Source organism: Lampetra planeri, chromosome 22 (genome assembly GCF_965212315.1).
Source record: "Lampetra planeri chromosome 22, kcLamPlan1.2.h2, whole genome shotgun sequence".
NCBI lineage: Eukaryota > Metazoa > Chordata > Hyperoartia > Petromyzontiformes > Petromyzontidae > Lampetra > Lampetra planeri.
The window spans coordinates 6,651,388-6,667,643 of NC_136128.1; the positions used below are offsets into that span (position 1 = coordinate 6,651,388).

A 16,256-nucleotide genomic window follows, 5' to 3' on the forward strand; every position below is an offset into this window, starting at 1 on the left:
GCACCAGGTACTACCACTCCCCACACGTGCACACGCACAGGCAAATAAACAAAGGAACATTGCGCGCAGATGTGGAGAAACGTGATAGCGACCCAGCGAGAGATGAAAGGCAGCACTGTATATTTAAAAGGCTTTAAATATAAAACGTTAACAATCTCACTTTTGGCAACAACTCATTATCGGACAATCCCAAATCCCCTTTTTATTATTTCATAACGCCAGCGGACATCGGAGGAGGGAGAATGCGGCACATTCGAAGAAGAAAAAAAACACAGAGAGAGACACAGAGAGCGAGAGAGGCTGCAACAAAGAAGCCGTTCAGATGAGGAGCATGGGGCTGAGCGAGTGGCGAAGAACACGGTCAATGGGGATTGTGGGTGATTGGACATGTGCTGCTTGTTAGTCATGCCTCCTATGCCGGGGACAGCTGCAAAACACGCGTCGCTCACCACAGCGCTCGCCACTCCGACGCTAACGCCACTCACCACGCCGCATTCACTCCATCGGCAATGCTCGCCCCGAAACTCTCGCCCCGTATCACTCGCCCCATATCACTCGCCCCGAAACGCTCGCCCCGTATCACTCGCCCCGAAACTTTCGCCCCGTATCACTCGCCCCGAAACGCTCGCCCCGTATCACTCGCCCCGAAACTCTCGCCCCGTATCACTCGCCCCGAAACTCTCGCCCCGAAACGCTCACCCAGCATCGCTTAACCCCGAAACGCTCGCCGCTACATCCAATTGCACCTCCGATTTCCCCGCACCTCCGATCGTCAAGGTTGGCTACGTACGGCGCGCGAAAGAAGTTCAACATACATACATAGAGAGCTGGGGGGAGATTCCTGCTATATACAATATTCAATTCCTACGATTCCACCCTGAACGATTTCTGCAGGAACGAGATAATCCTGCGGGTGATTCCCACGTTCGAATCTATCATTGGCAGAGGTACACCCTTGTAATCCAGCCCTATGGACGCAACGAGGGTTGGTGGGTCGCACAAATGTTGTGAAACTCCCTTCCCGTAGGGCCGTCAATGCACTATACCCTGGCTCGCCAGGAGAAGGCGGCAATGCTCCGTCTGCATGGGATAGAGTGTTCCCCCCTCGCACGCGTATGCCTTCACCGGGTGTTCTGGTTTCCTCCCACATCATGTAAGCTCATTAATTTGCTGAGAGCGCCTTCGTACGCAGAGGACCGCAGAGCTTGGGCAATTGTTGGCGCCGGCTCGCCGCGTGACTGCCTTGCTGCTTGGCTGTGGTTCTTGGAGCCTCCGGATCGTTCTCTCTTTCCGAGAGTCAGCGATTACCGTGCGAGAAATTGTGATTATTATTTATTTGAACCTCATTCAAACGAGAGATTCTGCGATGGAAGATCTGTGCAACAGAATCGGATTCAATACCTAACATGGCTTAGCTAAGCTTCGGCTAAAACGTAGCTTAAATCGCCCATTTCAGCGGCCAGAATACAAATTCGTGCCAATTGTAGGTGGCCAGACTTGTCAGTGAAAAGCACTTCCGACGCCTGGTGCACAGCGTTGGTGCCGATTCTAGCGGAGCATTTTCAAACAAGACGGCAGGGCCTGTTGAGGCGGCTCTGGCGCAGTCCGTACGCATGCCTGTCAACCCCTTATCAGTACCCCCTACCTTATTGAGACCAATTCAGACCTTATTGGTCACCCCCGTGCCCTTATACATCTCAACGTTCATCCTACAAGTCCCATCACAAGGGAGAAACACAAACAATTAGACAAAAATGTGGTGCCCGTATTGAAACGGCTGTACGCCGTATGGACCCGAAAACTAAATTTCCCTGTAGAAGAATACGGGATATAAACCGTATGGGTTGACAGCTGTGTGTATGAGTGGCCGAGATACATGGAGCAGCTAAGTGGATAGCCAGGGTTGCATATACATGTGGCTGCCCCGTGTAAATCCTATGGGCTAAAGGCAAGACAACATATATAGGCATAGCTGTCCCATGTATATGCTAGGCTATGGTCAAGGCCATATACACACATGAGGGCCTCCACTGTGTATATGCTAAGCTATAGCAAATCATTAATTTGCCTTAAGCTTTTTTTTCAGTGTGGTCAAAATAGCACACAAAGTTGCAATGTTGATGTATTACATCACAAAGAGCCAAGGCACTGGGTTTAACTACAAAAGTAATCTCGTGTCATTAACCATAACTACTGCAATTTATATATATATACACTTATATACACTTAACATCTTATGCGATACAGCATGAAGCTTAAATTTAAAAACATTACTTTAACACCGCACAATGTGCAACTTCCTAAGAAAAATATTTTCTCAGGCAATTGCAAATTTCGTGAATTAACTTTGAAAGGTCAGGACAATTCTCTTGGCTGCTCAATGTTCCATTGCATGCCGTTCCAATTCATAGTTTCATCAACGTCAAAGGTTGGTGACGGCAAGGAGTGGAGTACAGTGTGCAGCCTTGGCCATACGGACAGAGGACATCACGCGACTTACTGCATCATAAACTTATTGTAATTGGATGGGGTTTTTTAATCAATGTATGCATTTCATTCGTCATCACCGGCCAATCGTGTACGGTGTGTATGTTGAACTTCTTTCGCACCGTACGTAGCCAACCGTGCTCATCAGATGTGCGGGGGAAGGCCAACAAACTAAAACGCAAAAAGCAGCTTTGAAGAAATTCGTTTTTCAATCTAGATTTAAAAGTGCATAGCTCCAGTGGCTTCCCGATATCAGAAGAGCGTTCCAGACGTCCGCAGAAGCGCATCTGAAAGCACGCGATAAGGTGGCCATATTTGTTCGATTGATGAGACCAGCAAGGCATTGTGGTCCACATATGTTCTGGAACCCATGTTTCTATCCATGTCTCGTGGTGTAATCCCAAGGACGCATAGCCCCATGTTTCCCTGTGCACTTTGAGCTTTATGTTTAATAATCTTCACCATTCTCCAGCTTTCTGTTCCACGTTTCACAGCAAGTAATATGGCAGCCATTGAAATAAGTAATATTAAAAAACTTGTTTTAAAAACACGCTTTTATGAAATGTACTAGTCATCGCAGAACTCCACGACTCCAGGAAGTGTCCCCAAAGCTTGCCATAACGTAAGGGACCGTGGCCAATTACAGTCAAGGTCAGTTGACCGTGGACAATTATAAAAAAGAATGTTTAAAAATATATATGTTTTTATTTTGTATGATAGAATATAGTATTGTCACCAGTCTGACATAAGTATACCACATTTGCAGTCGATACCACATTGGGAAGTGGGTTAAAATTGAGTTACAAGATTTGAGGATACAACAACAACGACAACAACAACGACAACAACGGACAGAGTGAGTTAAAACAAAGCGTGTAAAACACTTATTTAGGCACATTGGTTACTTTCATTATCAAGTTCAGCTTTTAAAAAGCACTCCAACCCACTGTCATCCACCTCTCTATTTGATCATTCTGATGTCATTCCTCCTTCAATAACTGTCCAAAGTGTACATCATTTTGCTTAGCTTCCCAGCCGTGTTACTCAAACAGATTTCTCTGATTGCTTTCGTGAGCTTGTTATAAATGATTGATTGCTTGGCTCATATCAATATCGATATTGAGCCCAACTGTTCAGCCTTCTGATGTCCAATGCAATTTATTCGCACTGGACGATGCATTGACTCCCTTCAGCAAATATAATCGGGCTAATCTTTTCTCTAATGTATAATCTTGCCTTTGTTTTTCCAAAACCAACTTTGAGAAACACATCTTCCACTGTCGCCGTGAATAACTTGTTCCATTTAAATAACGTGTTCCATTTCAACTTGTGACATTATAGAGCGGTACACAGTGTGTATGTGTGTGTGACAGTTGTAATAAGAAAAATATTAAATTTAACACGTAGGCCGTGTCGGGTGGTGGAGGGTTACGACACATTTATAAATAACGCGATCTAACCTAAGCCGCACCAACCTTACCATAATAATAAAAGGGGGCCTGTCCTGGCTAACCCACCCCCCCGTCAACCAGTATATATACGGGGTAGTATCTCTTGGAATTTCTCATTTACTTGATACAGCAAGCGTGCTGTGACGGTTCCACCTGAAGACAGAAGCTTGTGCTGCCTCCGAAACGTCGTGATTTTTATTTTACTTTTATTAATTTTAATTAAAAAATGACTTTACCGAAAAAACCTAAGAATATGAATCCTTGCAGTCACGAAAGCTTCAAATCTAGAATTAACCCAAAAACGTTTATTATGAATAATAACAATAATAATTAACAGCCCTTTGTCAATCCAGCGATGTATGAAGGCCTCCTCAATACCTTTTGGCTATCATCATACTTCCCCGCACAACTGATCGGTGCAGGTTGGCAGAAGGCTGTGCGGGCCGGGTGTAGACCCAGAACGGTTCGCCTGTCACATGTGACCGATTTTTATCTCTGATCGGGAATTTAACTCAGGTCGCCGGCTCCATGGTACACTGCACGCTAGCCACCGCAGCACCATTCCACCCCGTGTGTGTGGACCTCCGGTTGGCGTGGTTGGCTACGTACGGTGCAAAAGAAGTTCAAACATACGTACGCGCATCGCATACGTGGCTTAATAAGGGGAGAACGTGCAAAACAGATGAGAGGATAAGCCTTTGCCTGATCGTAATTGCACGAAAAACATACGGCATGCATAATGTTAAATGAGACTATTTTTCTCTATATCATTAGCGGGTTGTTTTAGCCATGGACAAGTCTGACGCACACACAGACTTGGCAATTACGTTCGACACATAATCAGTAATTGCACGTTAACCAATTACAGACGAGAGTAAGAGGCAAAAAAAAACATAAAAAATTAAAAAAATGGTTTCCAACAGACCATCAACATGTCTGCAGATAATTAATGACCCTTTCCATCCCCCCTATCCCTGACTAAACCACCCCTCCCCCCCAAAACACCCACCCATCGCCACTCCCCCCAACCAAGCCAACTTTGCCTTTAGCACATTCCATTCAACGCACGGGGGTGTGTTATGTGAATGTTTAAAAGCCCCGGCAAGGAGGACTTTTTTTGTTGTTGCGTCGCCCCCATTGAACGATCAGACTAAGTGCTCCGTGATGATCTCAGCTCCAAGCCCTCCACTTCGCTTGTTGAACTGGCAGAGGCAAAATGCGTGGGCTCAGAAACACATGTTGAACTCATCCTACAATTGTACGCGTGCATTTGTAAGCTTATTTTATTGTTCGCATCATTGCCGCCCTGCGAAATCCCCATCTTGGTTTCCACTCGCGTTGTTTCCTTACGCGCCGCGCACGAAATGACAACGCTTCAGTTTGCAATTATGAAATGTCAACGTGTACGAAAATAATCGACCGCGGCGAGAAATAAGTCGCTGAAAAGTGAAAGAGAATCAGTTACAACATGCGGATATAGGCACCCAAGCGTTTACAAGCCCTGGTCACGTAGCCCTTTTCTGCATTAAAATACAGATGTGGAGGTCCTTTGCTGACATGTTAATGTTTCCAATGCTGCGTTTGCCTGCTGTTTTTTTCCTCTCATCATTATGCTGCTGCGCTTGTTTACCCAGGAAAGCCTCAACGAGTCTTGTGACTCTTTTTCAGGAGCGTCCTGCCCAGTTTTTTTTACAGTGGGGGGGAGGGGGGTGAGTGTATTATTGTTGTGTAGATTTCAAACGGAGATATTTACGAGTAATTTTTCTAAATTTGGCAAGTTTGAACCATGATGCCGGGCTCACAAGCAGACGGCGCGTATTTGCGTGGTTGACACCACAACACACCACAGTACTGATCAGGGCGGCTGCCGGATTTGAACCGAGAACCTCTGCAACAAATGGCGAACGCGCTACCGCTAGGCCATGTTATTGCCCTGATATCAAAGTGCACACCGAAAGATGCGTACATGTGTGTGTGCGTTGAATTCCTTTCACACCGTAACGTAGCCAACCGAGCTAATCGGAGGTGCGGCGGAAGGACAATAAACTAAACAACAAAAAGCAATTCTAAAGAAATGAGTTTTCAATCTAGACAATGATTTAAAAGTGCATAGCTCCAGTGGCTTCCCGATATCAGAAGGAAGAGCGTTCCAGACGGACGCAGAAGCGCATCTGAAAGCGCGCGACGACGTCGATGGCTAGCCACGAGCACGTGATCTCTGCCGCTACCCTCGTGCCTTCTCGCGCGCACAGACACACCGCCCCCCACCCTACCTCCGTTTCCCCACCTACGCGCGACACACGATCAAGTCTCATCAGTGGATTGAAAAAGTCACCGAGCGTCAATAAACCTTAACAAAGCACATGCCGGACGACGATTCCCAAACAAACCTCAACACCGGCGCTTCGGACGTTTGGTGCAACCAGCTGAATCCGCGAATGCGGGGATGTGGAAAAGTGTCAGAAATGCTTTTCTATTCTCTCGTCAAGGCGTTTGTGTGTGGGTCCCACATGGTCTGCCGGTCACCGAGGTCATCACGGAGCAAGGTCACCGAGGTCATCACGGGGCAAGGTCACCGAGGTCATCACGGGGCAAGGTCACAGAGGTCATCACGGGGCAAGGTCACCGAGGTCATCACGGGGCAAGGTCACCGAGGTCATCACGGGGCAAGGTCACCGAGGTCATCACGGGGCAAGGTCACCGAGGTCATCACGGGGCAAGGTCACCGAGGTCATCACGGGGCAAGGTCACCGAGGTCATCACGGGGAAGCGCGGCTCAGCTCATCGTCGCCTTTTGCGTTTGAACCTCGAAATGAATCTTAACGACAGCAGTACCTTAATAAGCATGGACATGAAGTATTTGCGTAAAAAAATGTTTTCAGAGTAAAATTGCTATTTTGGCCTACTCTTCCACGCTGGCCAGACGTCTTGGAAGTGGTGGAAGTACCCACGCAGACATTGCAGTAACAAAACCTTCCCAACTATCTGTTAAAAGTAACAAGATGGTAATTTTTTTTTACTAATGTATTACGAAGCTCCATATGATAATTAGTTTTTTACCCTTGGCCAATCAATTTCAAGGACAGTGTATACATTATCAGAGTTGTGTTTTTTGTTTGCATTCCGACTGCAGGTATTGTGGTCAATGCTAACATGACTCCTTGTAAAAAAAAAAGGTGTCAGTTTTGTTGCCAGATAAAAGGGTAAAAAACCAATTATCATATTTTGCTACTGGCAAGTGAGGTTCCAATGGTACGAAGCTCCAGTTAACGCAAAAAATTGAATTTGAGCATCATCGGTGGGCACTGTTAATGGCCTTTTTTGTAACGAGCACCGCCGAAAAACGAATAAACAGACATTTATTTGGCTCATTGCTGTTTACGAACAAACTGTGCCCGCGTCACCGTCACAGTTATTATCCACGCAGCAGGGCTTCACGACACAATCGCCGGTCTCCCCCTGGAGAGCGGAACTCTGGCCTAACGCCTGAAAGCCGAGCAGATGGACACGCTAAACACGCACGCACGTCATGCTTCAAGCGTGCGCGTGTTGTTGGGACAGACAAAAAACGCAGCATCCAAGTCACAGGATGATGGGGAGGGGGGGGCAGGATACTCAGAAGTTGGATGGCAGAGGCAGCCAAATGAGAGAGAGAGAGAGGACAGACTCAGATATGGGGGGCAATGCACTCAAGCTGGCAAGCAGCTGTCACAGTTAAGGGTTGATTAATGAACGCCGGGCCATCAGTCAATTCAAGCCATCGACTTTCATTTCATTATTTCATTCACTTACTCGTTAAAGCCTTACCTCTGCCCACAGCGTGCACTACAGATGGTCCGCATCCCCGGATTTGGAAACCCAGTCCCTCCGCACAGCTGGACACTTTAATGGTCCTGCCGGTTACCGAGAAGAAGCAAAGAGGTGGAGAGAAAGAATCACTCGCCGAATTTGGCCACCGACGGGCACAGGACAACAAGGTGCGGTGAGAGCCGTGTGGCGTGTGGTGCTGATGAAGAACATCACACGCACGTGTGTCAATTCATTACATTTGCCGTGGTTGTGCATTGCAATATATATAATGTATATGCAATAATAGCTGTGTATCCGTGTATTGTTGGCAGCGGAGAAGAAAATCCAGTGCGGATTTTCAGGTCCATTTCATTTAAACCTCGTGGCCACATTCAAAGCACAAAGCGTGTTTTGCATTTGAATGGGGGGGGGGGGGATCGGGGGGAGGGGGTGGGTGGAACCGAGCTGTGAAATATAGTCTTGAATTTGGACCCCCCCCCCAAGGCTGAGCGAGGAGGAACACTGCTGACATCAAATGGGATAACGGAAGCAGATTAAGGAGGCTGGCGTGAGGTCGGATGAAAATTGTTCCCGAGAGGAATGACACTTTTTTAAGCCACAAAATGGAAAAGCGTGCCGGGTGTGCGTGCCCGTGTGTGTGTGTTATTGTTATCGGTGGAGCGTTGGTGGTTAGTGCGCTGTGCTACAAATCCGCAGGCGCGAGTTTGATTTAATGGCCACAGTTAATATCAGTGGCGAGTGATATCGGAACCAGTCCTTGTCCTCCTCTTCTTCGCTCGGCTATAAATTAATATCTGGTGAGGTGTGTAAACATCAGGACTCGGGTGATAACTGCAGCCAGTCATGGTTGTGGCCAGATCACCACTCCCGTGCGATATTCCGGCCTTAATAGGTGATTGCTAACAGCACTTTACCCAACAATGTGTAAAGGCTACACGGGGGATTTTTGTTGGTGTTATTTGTAAATACATAAGTGCCAAATTCAGATCCTTCAGCAAACAAGACTATGGGCTGCTATAAAAGGGGTTTTTATTTTTTTCTTTACGAAGGAATTGTTTTGAGCTGTTGATATTGTTTTGCATAATGAGTAAACATTCGTAATGGAGCGTTATGTTGCAGATGAATGAGCCGTTTTATTTTCCTACAGCATGTTGTCAATCCCGCTGGTGAATGAATGACACACCACGCTGTGAGAATAATTCAGCTAACATCAGGGGCATATATTTGAACTGGTTCCGGGCCTCCACTAGGTTAATCTTTAAATGACAGCCTGGTGTTGTATGTAACCATCAGCACTGTGGAGGAGTGGCTCTTAATAGGTGCTCGCTGACATCACCACAGTCAGTTAGCCACCGTCGGGAGTGAGATTGTTGTCTACGTGTGTGCTCTAGCCATGAGATTCTGGTGCATTTCACGCGTCTCTACGTTCTCACAAAAGCGCCCCCACGGCACGACCGGCCACGAAAGAGTGCGGACGTGACGTTCGCATCAGTCGCTTCCCCAACGACCAAACACGGATCACTCCGAGAGACCCAGCGCGCATTTTCCGGCAACGTCTCAAAATGCGCATTTGTTTCAAATCGATTCCGAAATATGTGGAACGCGTGCCAATCGCTCCCCCCCACCAACCTCCCCCCCCCCCCCAAAGCGAGCGAGCGTCACTCACTCGCGGGGCTTGGTGGCGAGAAGCACGCGCAGGTGTAGGCGCCCGTGGTGGCTTTCCCGCAGCAGGGCCTCCACCTCGGCGAAGGAGCGCAGGAACACGGGGTCGCCGTTCACCGCGTACACCTTCTTGCCCACGCGCATCCCCGCCATCTGCACGCCGCCACAGCGAAGGCCGGCAAACACACAACGAGTGACACAACCCCGGCGCTGTCACGCGGCAGTAGCCGATGTCGATTCCCGCTCGCGGCCAACGTTTTAGTGACGACTATCGGAACCCATACTGGGCCTCCCCTAGGTCGACTCAGCCTTAAGTATGTATGTATCCTGGGCCTCCACCTAGGTCGACTCAGCCTTAAGTATGTATGTATCCTGGGCCTCCCCCAGGTCGACTCAGCCTTAAGTATGTATCCTGGGCCTCGCCTAGGTCGACTCAGCCTTAAGTATGTATGTATTCTGGGCCCCCCCTAGTTCGACTCAACCTTAAGTACGTATGTATCCTGGGCCTCCACCTAGGTCGACTCAGCCTTAAGTATGTATGTATCCTGGGCCTCGACTAGGTCGACTCAGCCTTAAGTATGTATGTATCCTGGGCCTCCCCTAGGTCGACTCAGCCTTAAGTATGTATGTATCCTGGGCCTCCCCTAGGTCGACTCAGCCTTAAACATGTATGTATCCTGTGCCTCCCCTAGGTCGACTCAGCCTTAACTATGTATGCACATTGAACTTGTTGTGCACCGTACGTAAACCAACCGTGCTTAAATGAGTAGATGGTGGGGTGTGACTTGGGAGTCAAATGCTGACGGGTGTGGTGCTGGCCACCCACCCCCTTATGTGCCATGCGGGCCTTCATAAGTGCTGGGTGTACGTGAAAAATCACTCGATACAAATCTTCTAAGGCTATACGGGGGATCTGTGTCTTCGTACGTATTTGCATGCCCCAGGCACCACATGCCCAAGCAGCTTCCGTTTGGCCAGACAGAGGAGGCTAAACAGGCCACGGGGGCGAGAGAAGAGATGGGCTGACGTGATGAAAAGTGGTGTCCAGATCAACCTCTTTGGAGAAGGCTCGCCAAGGTTGCTGGGAGGCAGTTGAGGGGCAGTCTGACCTCCTGCCAGCGAGCCAATGAGACTTCGCGTGGCCTCAAAGTGTATTCGGCGTGGCACACTCGCCGTGTTTACATCGACGTACAATTAGCGGTGAACCGCCGCTGTCGTCGGCACACCGCTCGCACGCAGGCCAACGTCACTGGTGACTATCGGCACCAATTGTGGACCCCTCCTAGGTCGACGCAGCCCAATACGTGGGCCCTGTGCGGTGTGCGCACATCGCCCCTTGGAGGACGAAGACAGCCGGGCCACGGTGCTGCCCACACCAGCCCCCTTTCGCGACGCTGTGCCAGCTTCCATAGGTGCTCGCCAACAGCACTCTCCGTGACAGTCTGCAAAAGGCTATACGGGGGGGGGTGATCTTTTGCCTTCATTATATTTGTGTTCGGCATGTGATGCTGCAACAGCTAGTCAATTTTAAAATCAATGATTACACGAATAATGATGGGCGTGTCAAATCGCAATCTGTAAGATTCAATGTTTTTCAATTGGTGTTTGGTGTACAGTGTTCACGTGGCTCATTGCAGCCACCAGAGGCTGCTATTGTTTCCCACACCTCCGATTAGCACGCTTGGCTAAGTACGGTGCGAAAGAAGTTCAACATACATGCGTACAATAGCAACTAAACAATTACCGAATGGAATTGGGACTGCAACCGTGATGATTCGTCATATTTGGGGGGGGGGGGGGGGGTATGGGGTGGGGAAATTGTGTGTCTATACTCTGTAAGTCTGCACCATGACCATTCCGAATAACCTCAACAGACTTGTGGGGGCAAGTGCTGTTCGCGAGCACCGACGAAGGCTGGGTACGGGCACAAGAGGTAAGTGGGTGGCCAGCACCACACGCGACCACCTTTGTCTCCTTGACAACGATGTTAACACACCACATCAGGCATGCATTTGAGGCCGAGTCGACCTAGGGGAGGCCTAGGACCAGTTCAGATAATCGTCACTGGTGTTGACCTTGGGAGGAGAATCGAACTCGGGTCACCGGGCTCATAGCGCAGTGCCACGAACAGCTACACTACCGCTCTCCCGGCAGGCACCACCACCTCGCCATTCGCCACTAAGTGACGGTGACGTCACCACGGCGCCTGTGCCAGGCCAGGTGCGCACTTTGAGGCCACGTGAAGGGTCGAGGAATCGCCGAGAGGTCACGGGACAAACCCAGGTGCGCCGTGGGTTGGCGGCAGTCACCTCGGCAGTCACGTGCGTGCGTCAGAGGTTGCAACCGGGTATCCGATACCCGTACCCTACCCGATACCCGACTACCCGGGTACGGGTACTGGTACCCGTTTGCGACCCTGGTGCGGCCGGGTACGAGTACGGGTAGGCCGTGAATCACTGGTGAGTAACTGTTTGTAACTCATTTCCCAACGTCTTGGCTCTTCTCACAATTCAAGTTCCTAGAATCAACCCACCCGCGCCTGCAACATGGCTTCATCCCAGAGGTCGCAATCAGGTACCCGATACCCGTACCCTACCCGTACCCGGCCGGGTACGGGTAGGGTACGGGTACGGCCGGGTACGGGTACCCGTTTGCGACCCTGGTGCGGCCGGGTACGGGTACGGGTAAGGAATCAAAACCCGTTTGCGACCTCTGGCGTGCGTACACACCGAATCTACCAGGGATGCCCAGGGGGAGGGGATAAAGTGGCAATTTGCCCCCAGGGCTTCACACAAAAGAACCCCCCGCCCCCCCCCCCAAAAAAGCCTGGGTTTGTCATGCCGATAAATAAGGGGGCCCCACGTAGCATTCCGCCCCGGGCTTACAGTCCCAAGGCCTCCAGAACTTCTATGCAGCCTCGACAATGCACGTGTCTGCATGATTATACATCACAGACTGCACGTTGCCGGGCAAACGGACTCCCGCTTCATGCGAATGGAGGCGTGGAGGAGCTGATGTTTGCAAGGCTGCATCGGAGGGACCGGCTGAAGGAGCAATGGCCCATCTTTTTTTTTATATGTTCACCCGGGAAGTTGTGCACAAACCTCGGCGTAGGAGCCCCTTTCCACAGACTTGACAATGGCCTGATTGTTTTTGTCTTCAATCTCAAATCCGAAGCCGCCTTTGCTGGGCTTGATCTGCACACGGGGCGAGGAGAGGGCAAAGCCATTAACGTTGCTGTACATTATGTCAGTAACTCAATGCAGTACAACTTAACTTAGTACAGCGTCTGAATTCACCCACTGAAAAGATGCAGCAGACATCGGTGAGACACGGGCATCCTGGGGGAAAGGAGGTACTCTGTACGTCTGTTGAATGATTTACTTGCTATATTGTGCAACCTCAACATGTCCCAGCTGGTTGTGAACATTTCGTGAGGGGAGACTGTGCCGTCTGCCTAGGTTCAAGGTGAAAAAAAATATTTAATACCCAGGGCTTTAATTGTTGTGTTGACAGAAAAGGCAGTTCCAAAAACTCTGCTCAGTTAAATAAATAAAATCATAAATCACTCCGATTCTCCGCTGATTTGGCCGTTGTCTGCCGCTTTTCATCAGAAAAAAGAATGTCACGAATAAAAAAAATCAATTGGACAGTGTGCTGGGTTTATTTATTTATTTTAGACACAATTCAAAGCCGGGCAGGAGTGGCTATGCATGCCTATGATCCAGCACTGGGTGGAGGCAGCGAGAGTTGGTGGATCACCGTGCAGACGCTGTGAAACTCCCTTCCCACGGGTGTCGAGGGTGACATAACCAGGCGCGCCCGGAGAAGGCGGTAAAGCAAGTGAACTAATCGCCATCCATTTCCATCTGTACGGGGACAGCGAGTTGCCGTCCTCATGTGCGTGAGGTTTCTCTGGGTGGTCTGGTTTTCTCTCGCTTGTATTAAACGTCTTAAAATGAAATAAAACAATTTAGCAGGGCAATCACTAATTGGCTGAAAACATCTGAAAATAAAAAATAAAAACTTAGCAGGACACCAGTATGGCTTTGCTGAATAAATAAGTAAATTATTAAAATGTTCCAACTTTGCGGAAACGTCTGACCTATTGATTTTTATCGTGATTGTATTTGTATGTAACATTACCCTAAAATGAAAATCAGGTGACGTTCAGGAAACGTTTCTTAAGAAAGTGCATTGCCCAGAACAGCCTATTATATATACACTGGTCAACACACTTTTTCTTGGCATTAGGTATTCCAAAGGTTTTAATGTAATTTTGGGGTGCTGATTCCAAATCTGGCATCAGTTTTTGTCTATCACAGCAGGTTTTTGAGATATAAAATATTGCATTTTCAATAAAAACTGCAGAATAAAGTTAATTTCGGGTAAAATAAATGAAAATGGGGTATGCCGATAGCATAAAAATCATGTGATAGAGCAAATCTGAGATCAGATTTGGAATCAGCACCCTGAAATTAGTATAAAACAGCTGCAAAAGTCCAGGCCAGAAAAAAAAGTTGTTTTTGTTGTTGACCAGTGTTATGTTTTTGTTGTTGATGAATGCGTCAAGTTCTTTGCTGATCGTGCTCGTTGCACCACTGGCGACGCATCACCAACTAAGATGTCTGCAAGGTTACTTACAGGCGCCGCCAATTGCTACGACTAATTTTGGAGCCGCAATATTGCCGGTTTAAGAAGGCTGCCGCTACACACAGCCAGTGACATTGGTCAATACGGCGCAAAAGACTTGCTGGTGAAACTCGGCGAGGTTAAAATCGTCCGAACGTTTCCATGCTCCAGCGTGTACAACTGGGGGGAAAAAAAATAGGAAGCAGTTCATATTTTTAGGTTTTTTCGGTAAAGTCACGTAGGTAAAAACATTAAAATTAATAAAAGTAAAATAAAATAAAAATCACGACGTTTCGGAGGCAACACAAGCCTCCGTCTTCAGGTGGAACCGTCACAGCCACGACAGCTGTATCAAGTAAGCTTCAAATCTAGAATAGGAAGTAGGCCTGTGAGCCAAAGAATGAAACGTCAAGTGATTGTATTGCTTAAATCAATTTCACTCAATATTTGTGTTTAAAAAAAAAAGATTTAACTGAATCAATACCCTCTCCAATCAGCAGACCTTTGACCTGGGAAGTGTTTTTTTGTTTGTTCCAGAAGCCTGTGGGGACCCAGGATGTGATGCAATGGGCACGCGATTGTATCTTATCAAGGCACTTCAGGGACATTTTGTTTTTCGTCACTAATATGCAACACACAGCAGAAATATCGGCTGATATAGAATTGTACACCACAAATGGAAAATTGTCCCCACGTACCTTGAGTTTCCAATAATAATGGAACATTAATTTGGATTTTATATATTCGACTTCTTTCGCACCATACGTAGCTAAACGTGCTAATCAGAGGTGTGGCTTTTTTAATTAAAAAGTATTTGTATGAATAAAATACTGTTTTCCAATAAATTATTATTTCTCTAAAACAGCCACCACAGGTGTGGTGCGATTGTTTAAACAGTTTTGTTTCTGACTCTACCTGCAATTGGATAGCATCTGTCACGTGTAGCTTATTTTGAAAATGCATTCACTGTCTCATTAATGTATTCAATCGTGAGCACCGAGGCTGTGCTCGTCGCATGTTTACAGCTCGGAACCAGAGGTGACATTCCTATGATAGGAGCAAGTCTCCCTCCAGCTCAACCACTGCTTGACTTACCCACAGAGCAAGTGGTTCTTAACCTTCACTGCAGCATTTGCACTCCCTTTGGTTCTCAAGCGTAAAATAAATTGTACGTTAACAAATACACAGGCTTTGATGAAACAAAGTAGTTGTACTCACGTGCCCATACTAAATTTGTATGTTCGATGATTTACCTTCTAAAAAAAACACATGGTCACGTCTCGCACTCCCAGAAAGGGCATCTCGCAGCCTCAGGGGGTGCGTGGTTAAGAACCGCTGCCATAGATTGGTACTAATGTTACCGACCCGATAACATTAGTACGATGGGCTGAATCAACCCGCAACCAGGATTTGAATTCGCAACCTTTCGATGGCCGGTTGTGCTTGCTCTACCACGGGGTCACCCTGGCTGGTTTTTGGGAAGGACAGAATTATTTGTATCTCACATATTAATTTTCTCAACGACTGTTAATCCAATACAGGGAGACGGATTCAATAAAAAAGGTCAATCTGAAAAACCAGCGGTCGACTTTTAAAAAGTTGTAATATATTTCCGGCCCCTGCGAGTTGAATTAACGTTCGCAAATACAAATGAATCATTAGTTGTGGCTTTTGGGAAACGAAAACGTTCAATTTTGATATTGTGAAACGGAGTATCGACGTGCGAAGAGGACGTCCCCCCATGAATCCTCTAATTCTGCGAATGACAATTGGTGGGAGAAGGCGCACACACAGCGAGAGGGTGGAATTTCTGATCGGCGATGCTTCACGTAACTCCAGTCACGAAACGTTGGACGATCGCGTACAGGTGAAGATATCGGTGTGGTTTTATTCTATGTTCGGTATTCAGTTGGCTACGCCTCCCGTTTTCTTGGTTCTTTCGGTAAAGTCACGTAGAAGGGAAATAATAAAATAATACAAATAAAACATAATAAAATAAAATGTTATAATGTTTTATTTATTATTTTATTATTTCCCTTCTACGTGACTTTACCGAAAGAACCAAGTCACGTAGAAGGGAAATAATAAAATAATAAAAATAAAACATAATAAAATCAAATGTTATCATGTTTTATTTATTTTTTCCCTTCTGCGTGATTTTACCGAAAGAACCAAGAAGATGAATCCCTGCAGTCACGAAAGCTTTAAATCGAA

The 16,256-nt window shown here is 47.4% G+C and overlaps 1 protein-coding gene across 5 annotated transcripts in view; it reads right to left on the reverse strand.

Annotated features, from left to right (window-relative positions):
- Window positions 1-16,256, reverse strand: part of LOC144724950 (phosphatidylinositol 3,4,5-trisphosphate-dependent Rac exchanger 2 protein-like) — a 210,747-nt gene that overhangs the window by 104,740 nt on the left and 89,751 nt on the right. For all 5 annotated transcript variants that reach the window (XM_078604290.1, XM_078604292.1, XM_078604291.1 and 2 more), the window contains exons 18-20: window positions 12,515-12,607; window positions 9,415-9,563; window positions 7,746-7,831 (exon numbers count right to left, since the gene is read on the reverse strand). In XM_078604290.1, coding sequence (XP_078460416.1) covers window positions 7,746-7,831; window positions 9,415-9,563; window positions 12,515-12,607 — 328 coding nt within the window. The remainder of the gene's footprint in view (window positions 1-7,745; window positions 7,832-9,414; window positions 9,564-12,514; window positions 12,608-16,256) is intronic.